Consider the following 12,329-nt stretch of genomic DNA (forward strand, 5'->3'; position numbering starts at 1 on the left):
ACAAAATGTTCCTATGTATCTTACCTGTCAAACATTTGATGTTCATCCCGTCGATACGGTAAACTCTCGCCTCAAATTAAAGAACGTATTTAAAAAAGGGTTTCGAACCGACAAGATATATCCACAATATTAAGATTACGCCGTATTTGAGATTTTAATATTGTAAAATAGTGACAGTAATGACAACGGATTGACATATTTATATTTGTGCATGCACTATAGTGATGAGGCTAACCATAAGGTTACATCACGTTTGTCAAATGTAGCGATTATAAACGAATTAGTCTAATCGATTTTAATGCCGATTTTTGCAACTTTGTATTATTTGTTTGTATTATTAAATAACCTTTTTTTCACATCGAATTTCATTTTATTGTCATTTGGTTTCTTTTTAGTCGATTTTCATCAAATTACGGAAATGTCATATGAATCGAAACGACAGACTTGACCACAGATGAGTATTAATCGAATAACTTTTTATTCGACTAATTAATCGAATAAAAAAGTAAATCGTCAAATTTAATCGTCGATTAAATTATTCGCGATTAATTTAGTCGACCTAACATACGATTGAAATTGAATTAATCTGAATATTAATCGACTAAATTTTCGATTAAATCTCGATTGAAAGTTGACAGGGGGTCATTTTTGTACGTAAAAAAAAAGATGGCAGCCAAACGCTTTGTCATAAAAGTCATCATGGGTGTCGTTTTATAGGTTTTAGGGATGCCGGTTTCGAAAATGTTAACTGTTTTAGAATCCAAGATGTCGACCGTGCACTTTGTCATAAAAGTCGTCATGGATGTCGTTATATAGGTTTCAGGGAGTGCCGGTTTTGTAAATGATGACTGTTTTGGAATCCAAGATGTCTGCCGTGCACTTTGTCATAAAAGTCATCATGGGTGTCGTTTTATAGGTTTTAGGGAGTGCCGGTTTCGAAAATAATGACTATTTTGGAATCCGAGATGTCTACCGTGCACTTGATCATAAAAGTCGTCATGGATGTCGTTTTATAGGTTTTAGGGAGTGCCGGTTTCGAAAATAATGACTATTTTGGAATCCGAGATGTCTACCGTGCACTTGATCATAAAAGTCGTCATGGATGTCGTTTTATAGGTTTTAGGGAGTGCAGAATTCGAAAATGATGACTGTTTTGGAATCCAAATATGTCTGACGTGCAGTTTGATATAAAAGTCATCATGGGTGTCGTTTTATAGGTTTTAGGGAGTGCCGGTTTCGAAAATGATGACTGTTTTGTAATCCGAGATGTCTGCCGTGCACTTTGACATAAAAGTCGTCATGGATGTCGTTTTATAGGTTTTACGGAGTGCAGAATTCGAAAATGATGACTGTTTTGGAATCCAAGATGTCTGTCGTGCACTTTGACATAAAAGTCATCATGAATAGAATAGAATAGATTATATTTTATTTGTATTAATTGTACATCGTCATATTCATAAATTATTTACAATTAGGGGAACAAACATTATTATAATATTAAATGAAATTTACATTTATATACAAGTCAATACGCTTCAATGCAAGTTAATTTGTTTAAATATAATGATTAATTAATTATACTGAACATAATTTAAACACAATTTCATTGAATTGAATTATACACATGAAATGTCATGAAAGTTATAATTATACCTATACATATTCATTTCATGGTTACGACTTTCGACATATTTAGTCATTCATCCAAAAATTCTTTCACCGAGTAGTATGCTTTTGTTGTGCAAAACGTTTTGAGTTCACGTGTGAAGCGTCGTTCAGTAGGTACTCAATTTTTATTACCTCAGGTAATTTATTATAGATTTTGGCACCTACTACATTTAAGGACTTCCCTGACTTCTGGAGTCTATGCGTGGGTACCGACAGTGCAGGTTTCCTTCTCGCAGAGTAGGTCTTGCTTATAGGAAACTCATCAGGGTTATGGGTCATGGATGTCATTTTATAGGTTTTAGGTAGTGCCGGTTTTGTAAATGATGACTGTTTTGGAATCCAAGATGTCTGCCGTGCACTTTGTCATAAAAGTCATCATGGGTGTCGTTTTATAGGTTTTAGGGAGTGCCGGTTTCGAAAATTATGACTATTTTGGAATCCGAGATGTCTGCCGTGCACTTTGTCATAAAAGTCGTCATGGGTGTAGTTTTATAGGTTTTAGGGAGTGCCGGTTTCGAAAATAATGACTCTTTTGGAATCCAAGATCTCTGCCGTGCACTTTGACATAAAAGTCGTCATGGATGTCGTTTTATAGGTTTTACGGAGTGCAGAATTCGAAAATGATGACTGTTTTGGAATCCAAGATGTCTGCCGTGCACTTTGTCATAAAAGTCATCATGGGTGTCGTTTTGTAGGTTTTAGGGAGTGCCGGTTTCGAAAATAATGACTATTTTGGAATCTAGATGTCTGCCGTGCACTTTGTCATAAAAGTCACGGGTGTCGTTTTATAGGTTTTAGGGAGTACCGGTTTCGAAAATAATGACTATTTTGGAATCCAAGATGTCTGCCGTGCACTTTGTCATGAAAGTCGTCATAGGTGTCGTTTTATAGGTTTCAGGGAGTGCAGAATTCGAAAATGATGATTATTTTGGAATCAAAGATGTGTGTAATGATAATTTGAAAACTTCGCGTTATATTCCACAAGCTTATTTGAATGCAAAACATTGACATATTTTAGTATAATGTTGCCTGTTTCGTACAAGTCATATAATAGTGAACCGATACAACAGATACTAACCGAAAAATGTAGGTACGTATACGTATTTGTTGATATAATGCCTGTAATACAATGATTGTATAATCCGTATTTAACGTGCAAAAAAAAAAAACAAATGCATACATGTACCTAGGTGAAACGAAGTTCACCGGGTCAGCTTGTTTCCTTATAAATGCAACTTTATAGTAAAATACCTCAGATAAACAAACGACAAATAGGTAACTGGTTCGCAAGAAAAAAAGTAATTGCAATTATTAGGTATCTCATTACGTTATTCATAATCATAACCCAGACTTAAATTATCATTTTTAACCGACTTCAATTTCATAGAAGGAGGAGGTTCTGTATGCGGTTGTGGTATTTTTTTTTTTCTATGTACGTTCACCGATTACTCCGACATCCGTAGTCCGATTTGAGTAATTCTTTTTTTGTTTGAAAGGAGCTACGTCCGAGTTGGTCCCATTTTAATTTGGTTCTGTTCTGATGATGGGATCCATGAGGAATTGAGGGAACTCCTCAATTTTTAAAGGCACATGCATGGTGTTTTGGGCGTTTTCTTAAGCAACTCGAGCATTTTCTCCCGAAAACCACCAATTTGATGAAGTAGACCTGATGATGATGTTTATTTTGATGATAATGATGATGATTTCTTTAAATGTAAGTATGTTCAGCGATTACTCCGGCACCTGTGATCCGATTTGAGTAATTCTTTTTTTGTTTGGAAGAAATTACCTCCAAGATGTTTCCGTATTATTTTTGGTTCTGGTCTGATGATGGAATTCATGAGGAATTGAGGGAACTCCTCAATTTTTAAAGGCACGTGTTAAGTGATTTCGGGGTTTTCCAAAGTAACTCGAGCATTTGCTTCCGAAAACCACCATTTTGATGTACTGCAACTGTAGCCTTACCACGAGTTTGACATTGACATATCCGCTAACGTCTTATGCATCTAAATGTAACTTTTTATGCATCTCGCTCACACTAAGGTTAGTACGAGCGAGAGGCATAGGAAGTAAGTTACACACATGCTAGCGAATATATCAATGTCAAACTCGTGGTAAGCTGGTAAGGCTACTGATCGGGGGTTAGGATAAGGAGTTAAGGGGTCAGGGATTAAGGGGTCGGGGAATGGCGGTTGAAGGGTTGCTGGTTCAGGATCGAGGGGTTCCTGGATCAGGGGTTGATGTGCTGTGAGGGCTTCCCCAGACAGAATTTCCCAGACGACTCGAGAAAATTCCTGATTACATATTTACTAAAGTAATAGGTACACGAATTTAGTGTTAAACATGATCTTGTTTTTCATTCATGCGTCGCGCTCTTAACAATGCGTTAAAACTAAAAATGGTAAAATAAAAACTTTTTACAAATAAAATGAAACCGACTTCAAAAAGGATAAAATAAAATATTATCCTTTTTTATGTCTATGCGTTGCGTTGAATTGTTTTATATTTTGAAATTTAGTCCTCTGGATAAGGGACGGGAAATAACTCAGTCCCAATCCCACACCAGAGTACTATAGACCAGCGGTCGGCAACAAGCGGCCCGCGAACCTCTCGCTTGCGGCCCGCGAGCCTCCTGGTTATTTTGTATGTAATATTGACAAACGACAATGTCTACTAAAGTCACAAATAATACCAAAGTGCGGCCCACGATAACTTCGTTAACTACTATGTGGCCCTTGGCTGCTAAAAGGTTGCCGACCGCTGCTATAGACTGTTCGAGCATTAGTAAGAAATGCTCTTTAAAAAATACGACGGCAAAAAAATGCATTTATATTTACACTAATGTGCCGACAAACATGGTACGGACTGCGCGAAGAAGGTTAGATCGTGTGTTCTGAGGTGTGTTCTTAGGTCCAGTCGACGTCAATGATATATTTACACTTTTGCACCTTACTCCTTTGTAATAAGGCGAAAAGTGTAAACATATTTTTAACGTCGACTGTACCTACAGAAAGTACGTTCATTGTCGTCGTGTAAGGCAATCCAACGTAGGTAAATCCTTATCGAATCGCACCAAAGTCATGGTATGCTTCAAAATTTAGCTTGGCACCGACTTCAAACATATTAGTTGGTAACGCATAGACATAAAAAAGGATAATATTTTATTTCATCCTTTTTGAAGTCGGTTTCATTTTTTTTGTAAAAAGTTTTTATAATGTGACATCCAAGCCACTCGGCAGGCGGCGACCGCTTGCTGGGTTCCATTTAAGAGCGCTCTTACAAGAAAAGTCGAAATAATGCAAAATTGATGATACTAGTCGACGAAATTCAGGACTTTGCGCTCATTATTAGAAACAATGAGTACTTGTTCCAGTAAAAGCGTCTTCTTATCTTTATAAATATCGTTGTAAATATTAGAAAAAGGACTTATTAAATTAGTAATGATTTTTTTTCTGATGGTCGTTTCCGAAAAACCCCGTGAAGCACTGAATGGCGAGCTCTTATTTGGAAATGTTGAGAATTTTACTCTGCTAAACCTGGCTATTTTGTATTACTAATACCCTGTACTTTAGGCATATCAAACTATATTTTTCCTACATACCTTTGAGAAAGAGAAAATCAAAGTAAAACGAACTCGATTTTCTCTCCGAAACAAGTGTCAATTCCTACGAAAATCTACTCAATATCGAAGTCATTTTCATACTCAAGCAATCTGCAACGTTTGCTTATACTGTTGGTATACATTAGTGTTTATGAAATTCTACTATAATTTTTTGGCAATTTTTTGAAAACTACTCTATATTACCGATGACGCGCGCTGCGCCAGCTCAGTGCCGCGGCAGAGCTTGTAGAGGCAGGACGTGTGTCGGTCGACTCCGCACATTTTCAACGGCGACGACGAGGTTTTTTATCATTGTGTGCGGCGGGCGCCGTGTAAAACGCTATACTGTGTGCGTGTAAACCGCAACGAGAGACTTTGATCCTAGCACTGTTTTTATAGTATTATAATTTATAATGGTACAGTTTAATAAACTACCGGACAGGATTAAAAATATTTGAAACGACCTGACATTCTATATGTATTTATTTGACTCAAGATAGTACTCAGGGTCTGATGATGGAGCCGGAAGGTGGTCACCGGTACCAATCAACCATGCAACTAAACCACTTCGTGTTTAGGCTCGTTTTATTCATCTCAACAAGATCTTTGACACAAGAGAGTACTCAGGGTCTGATGATGGAGCCGGAAGGTGGTCACATCAACCATGCAACTAAACCACTTCGTGTTTGGGCTCGTTTGATTCGGCTCAACAAGATCTTTGACTTAAGATAGTACTCAGGGTCTGATGATGGAGCCGGAAGGTGGTCACCAGTACCAATCAACAATGCTACTAAACCACTTCGTGTTTGGGCTCGTTTGATTCGTCTCAACAAGATCTTTGGCACAAGATAATACTCAGGGTCTGATGATGGAGCCGGAAGGTGGTCACCGGTACCAATCAACCATGCAACTAAACCACTTCGTGTTTAGGCTCGTTTGATTCGTCTCAACAAGATCTTTGACACAAGATAGTACTCAGGGTCTGATGATGGAGCCGGCAGGTGGTCACCGGTACCAATCAACCATGCCACTAAACCACTTCGTGTTTAGGCTCGTTTTATTCGTTTCTATAAGATCTTTGACACAAGATAGTACTCAGGGTCTGATGTTGGAGCCGGAAGGTGGTCACCGGTACCAATCAACCATGCAACTACACCACTTCGTGTTTAGGCTCGTTTGATTCGTCTCAACAAGACCTTAGACACAAGATAGTACTCAGGATCTGATGATGGAGCTGGAAGGTGGCCACGGGTAACAGTCTACCATGTAACTGAACCACTTCGTGTTTGGGCTCGTTTGATTTGTCGCAACAAGATCTTTGACACAAGGTAGTACTGAGGGTCTGATGATGGATCCGGAAGGTGGTGACCGGTACCAATCAACCATGCAACTAAACCACTTCGTGTTTGGCTTCGTTCGATTCGTCGCAACAAGATCTTTGACACAAGTTAGTACTCAGGGTCTGATGATGGAGCTGGACTGTGGCCACGGGTACCAGTCTACCATGTAACTGAACCACTTCGTGTTTGGGCTCGTTTGATTCCTCGCAATAAGCTGTTTGAGACAAGATACTACTCAGGGTCTGATGATGGAGCTGATGATGATTGACAGGTACCCGTCGCCACCTTCGCGCTCCATCATCAGACCCTGAGTACTACCTTGTGTCAAAGATCTTGTTGAGATGAATAAAACGTGCCTAAACACGAAATGGTTTAGTTGCATGGTTGATTGGTACCGGTGACCACCTTCCGGCTCCAACATCAGACCCTGAGTACTATCTTGTGTCAAAGATCTTGTTGAAACGAATAAAACGAGCCTAAACACGAAGTGGTTTAGTTGCATGGTTGATTGGTACCGGTGACCACCTTCCAGCTCCATCATCAGACTCTGAGTATCACCTAGTGTCAAAGATCTTGTTGAGACGAATCAAACGATCCTAAACACGATGTTGTTTAGTTGCATGGTTGATTGGTAATGGTACCTTCCAGCTCCATCATCAGACCCTGAGTACTGTCTTGTGTCAAAGATCTTGTTGAGACGAATCAAACGAGCCCAAACACGAAGTTGTTTAGTTACATGATAGACTGGTACCCGTGGCCACCTTCCAGCTCCATCATCAGACCCTGTGTATCTTCAGTGTCAAAGATCTTGTTGAGACGAATCAAACGAGCCTAATCATGTTACTACATGGTTGATTGGTATCCGTGACCACCTTAATCATCATCAGATCCTCAGTACCAGTTCGTTTTTAAACCCTCGTTGATACAAACTTTACAACCTATAGGTACCAAATGCAATGACGAAACATGTAAATAAGCGAGTAGGTACCTATAATTTCATTCGAGTAATATACCTTCATAAGTACGAGTATGGGGCTATTCATAAATTACGTCGTTTCAAATGGGAGGAGTGGGGGGGGGGGGGGGTCTGGACATCGGATGATGGTAACATGACGTAGGAGGAAACAGATTCATCCGAAGCTTGATTTTTGGATGATTTGAGGGGTGGGGGGGGTCAAAAATCGTCAAAAATAGATGACGTAATTTATGAACAGCCCCTATGTACATTTGCACTGCATTTAGTATTTTCGTACTTACCAAATAACAGTTTTAGAACTTTAAAAGTTAAGTACAGTTAGTTTTGTTATGGTTGATTTCAATATGCTTCGCGAAGGATCAAGAATGTTTAATCCATCATTGTAGTGCGAGTGTGGTAGAAGGGATCGGCGTACTGAGCTCGCACGGCCTGCCGCAGCGCGTAAAATACCTAAACTCGCTCAACGCCGAAATGTAATAGCGCTCTTAAATACGAGCACGCCACTTTGAATCACGTCTCTTTTATAGTTGTTTACATCGATAGGTAATACTATATTTCCATTAAAATACCGAATAAGTATATCCGTCACCGTCACGTCAGCGCAATGCAAGCACCTACCTACTTACGGTAGCTACTTAGAGCTTAATTTATCATGTTGGTTATCACCAACACCTATCCCTATCGGTATAAAATTATTTTAAACCTATATACAGTTTTTTTTTTTTTTTTTTTTTTTTTTTTTTTTTTTTTTTTTTTTTTTTTTTGTAGATAACGTATTTATTTCTTGAATATTAAGACAGGAGCAACAAATAAATAACTTATGAACTAAATACATCTATGAATAAAACTAAATTAAAACTAACAACCCTAAATATATCTAAAATAAAACAAGGAATATAAAAACTACTGAATATATATATATATAATAATATACAGTTAGGTTTTAAATGTTTTAATACAATCCGTACCTTGGGTAGACTAAACATTTTAAAAAATACCCCGAAGCGGGGCACGAGTCAAACACACAAACTTGTATTGCTAATTGAAAATATGTACAATCATTAATCAATCTGTATTACTTATACAATTTACACCGAATCCCGAAGACATCTTAAATTAACAGTTTGTGTTGTTTGTTCCAGCATGGCGGGGTCCGGGGGGACCGAGTGGTCGGAGGGCGCAGCGGTGTGGTTCCAGCCACCCGGCGCCCCCGCGCCCCTCCCCGGCCAGCTGGTGGAGGTGCACCGAGCGGCGCGCGTGCTGCTCGTCAGCGCGGTCGTCAACTCACAGGTAACGTAGGACGGTGGTTCCAGCCACCCGGCCAGCTGGTGGAGGTGCACCGAGCGGCGCGCGTGCTGCTCGTCAGGGTGGTCGTCAACTCACAGGTAACGTAGGACGGTGGTTCCAGCCACCCGGCGCCCCCGCACCCCTCCCCGGCCAGCTGGTGGAGGTGCACCGAGCGGCGCGCGTGCTGCTCGTCAGCGCGGTCGTCAACTCACAGGTACGGAGGCCTCAGCCCCCCCCCCCCCCCCCCAGCTGGGGCCCATTTCTCGAACGGTATTAGACTAATATTATTGGTCCACAAACTGTCAAATCGTATGGGTTACCATGGCGACACACTAATAATATTAGACTAATATCGTTCGAGAAATGGGCCCTTGATGGAGATGCACCGAGCGAAACCACCACTTGATATAAGGTACCCTTTCTTACACAACTGAAATGAACATTTAAAAAAATACATTTCCATAATCGTGTTCAAGTGTATAACAGACACCACGTTATCAAAAATCCAACAATATACCTTATACACCATAAATAGAAGGAACATTATTGATCGCACGAGGTAGGTAGTAAAATCTATGTGTATATAAATGTGTTAGGGCGAAGCACGTTCGTTGCGTGATTTCGGCTTATAAAACGTGTTGTCATTAGCTGGTCTCAATCACAACTTATCGTACTTAGATCGAACTGTAGGCGATGAGAAAGATAAATATTGTCGCTAACTATTGAATAAATAAAATAGAGAACTAGAGAAAGCCAAGACGTGCGTTTAATGGATCAAACTAATGGGTGAGTATAAAACATTAGTAAAAGAAACAGCATTCTTCAATTTAAAATTTTGAGAATTGAATGCCAAAGTATATTAAAATATGAGGAAAGTTTTAGAATTCTGTAGTGTTCATATGAAATCGCTAAAACCTAAAAAAAGACTAGGTAATACCTATTAGGTGCCTGCACGACTGTTGCCACGAATGACCAACTATACCTACTGTAACTTCCATTCCAAGTACAGCAACTATCATCGATTATTTACAAATTGAGTAAATAAAAGTGTTAACAGTAAATTGTAGTGAGTGTAAGTTTATCGGTCACGAGTCGGATACGTTAGATAAACGTTGATCTACGAAACAGCGTGTACCTTTCGCGAGGCCGACGGCCGTTGCCAACGCAGCATGACCTGCCGGCAAGGTCGGGGCGACTCTACAAATGCTACAATACATACAACCTTTATGCGGAATTTGAGTAAAAGACAAAACGAAAACATCAGTCTTTGCCTGATTTAAGATAGAGATGACTAGCAATTATTAAACATCAAAATACCTTTAAGCAGCGGTCGGCAACCTTTTGTTGTCACGGGCCGCACTTTGTTAATATTTATGACTATCAGACATTGTCGTTTGTCAATATTACATACTAAATAGCCAGGGAGCCTCGCGGGCCGCAAGTGAGAGGTTCGCGGGCCGCTGGTTGCCGACCGCTGCCTTTAAGTATATAAAGATATAAATATCACATCGAATCAACATTCAAGTGAACAGATGCCAGCAAGACGTGTTTTCATCTAGCTCATTGTTAGTGACAACCGTCTCTGCGATAATCGCTTTTTTATCGGCATGCGTTACAATTGACACATCAGATAAAAGTACGAACGTATTGTTCCTTTTTTATTTTTTGCGGGAACAATATGATATGACAGTCTGTAGGTAGATGGCACTTTGTTACTAAATCAGCTATTTGACTACAGTAGGAAAATTATAGGTGGTAGGTCAAGTATCAAGATTTTTATTGCTAACTTAGTATTATATATATATATATATATATAAATAAAATAAATAAATATTATAGGACATTTTAACACAAATTGACTAAGACGCCGCGGTAAGCTCAAGAAGGCTTGTGTTGTGGGTACTCAGACAACGATATATATAATATATAAATACTATACTATATATATATATACGTATTTTGTCTGGATTGGCGGGAAACTACAAATGACAGGGTTGAGTGGAGGGAGCGAGGGGAGGCCTTTGCCCAGCAGTGGGACACTTAATCAGGCTAACAAAAAAAAAAAAAAAATATATATATATATATATCGTTCTTTTGGCGAGATTTGGTGTCGAAAAAAAAAATAGGTTGCTAGGACTGTCAAGTGCTGGTTCAAAGACCAATAATAAATACAAACAGAAGATATAAAAACGATATTTAAATCAGAATCTTTCTTTAGCCTCGGCTCGGCTAAGCTCAGCTCAGCGAGTCAGCGCTCTGAGCCTCAGAGCGCAAGATGTACTTACCTATAAATTTTGTACGCAGGGCCTCACAAGGTTAATAAAGAAACAAATACATACATTAAATCTCCGATACCACATTAATATTACTGATACAAGAGCTATCCAATAATAACCACAATACACCGGCATCGCAATCGGCGTATAAAAACAGATACAATAGTATTGATGATTGCAGACGATGGACATACTACAAAATCGAGACATGCTATCTTTTCAGCCTCGCATCGCACAGCGTGCGGGGAACAAACTGATCTGCAAATACATAATGTGTATTTCAATCAATGTTTGCCATTCACACTGTTCAACAAGACAAACCATAAATATTAGGTGCCATACCCGGTACACTAGGAAAGAGCTAATTAGAACGATGACGTCGATGACTTACAAAATATGTAGGTATGGAGTCCGCCTGTACAAACACTCTAATGATTCATTGTGGTGCCACTTAGTATTCTGAGCTGCGTGCCTTTCCGTCCGTCCGTCCGTTGTTCGCTGCATCGCTTAGGGCTACAAAGGAACAAAAAACGTCTTCAAGTCCTCTTTGTTCGTTTGTTTCCCTCAACAACACTTGCCGAGGTGTTGTTGTTGTTGTTCTAATCAAGTCGGTGCAACGTGAACTTAGACGGACTCTACCTAGATACTAAATATATACTTACCTAGGTAAATCAAAAAAATTGTGATGCAGGCATTTAAAACTTTATGACATTTAGTATTTACAGCTGAGTGCTTTATCAAGAGATACTTCGACTTTATCTTAAGTTTCGATTTATCTTTAACACACATTCATTAAGATTTTGATGGCACTCAGTTATTTGATTAATGTTAGTGATGATTCGAAAAGGCGTCGACACATTGTTAATAATTAACGATGTGAGTTTAGATGGTAATCGCCAGGGTCATTTAGCTGTTGAGTTCAACCACAGCAGGTTCAAGTTTTTCGTAATCCGAATTGCTTAAACATGTTCGACACTAGTACCTAAACTACGGACGCTGCAGTCTTGTACTTGAACAGTTGTTTTTGAAAAAGTAGATAGTTATCATAAAATATCTATCTATACCAAGATAAACAAAGAGTGTAGGTAACTCTAAGATCTTGTTGTGTCTTCCCGTGACCACAGCTGGTGCAACTCAGCTGAAACGTCGGAATTAAAGGTAAAAACAATGAAATTATATCG

At 39.2% G+C, this 12,329-nt stretch overlaps 3 protein-coding genes across 3 annotated transcripts in view; 1 reads left to right on the top strand and 2 right to left on the bottom strand.

The window, feature by feature from the left end:
- Positions 1–12,329, bottom strand: part of LOC134791716 (uncharacterized) — a 498,190-nt gene that overhangs the window by 380,162 nt on the left and 105,699 nt on the right. The gene's annotated exons all lie outside the window — the stretch shown is intronic.
- The window catches only part of LOC134791766 (large ribosomal subunit protein eL22-like), a 375,980-nt gene that overhangs the window by 306,492 nt on the left and 57,159 nt on the right, over positions 1–12,329 (bottom strand). The gene's annotated exons all lie outside the window — the stretch shown is intronic.
- The window catches only part of LOC134791773 (unconventional myosin-XV), a 161,281-nt gene that overhangs the window by 59,363 nt on the left and 89,589 nt on the right, over positions 1–12,329 (top strand). The window contains exon 2 of the mRNA XM_063762928.1: positions 8,728–8,875. Coding sequence (XP_063618998.1) covers positions 8,729–8,875 — 147 coding nt within the window. The 5' untranslated portion in view covers position 8,728. The remainder of the gene's footprint in view (positions 1–8,727; positions 8,876–12,329) is intronic.

The sequence above is a fragment of the Cydia splendana genome, chromosome 6, assembly GCF_910591565.1.
Source record: "Cydia splendana chromosome 6, ilCydSple1.2, whole genome shotgun sequence".
In the NCBI taxonomy this organism is placed as follows: domain Eukaryota; kingdom Metazoa; phylum Arthropoda; class Insecta; order Lepidoptera; family Tortricidae; genus Cydia; species Cydia splendana.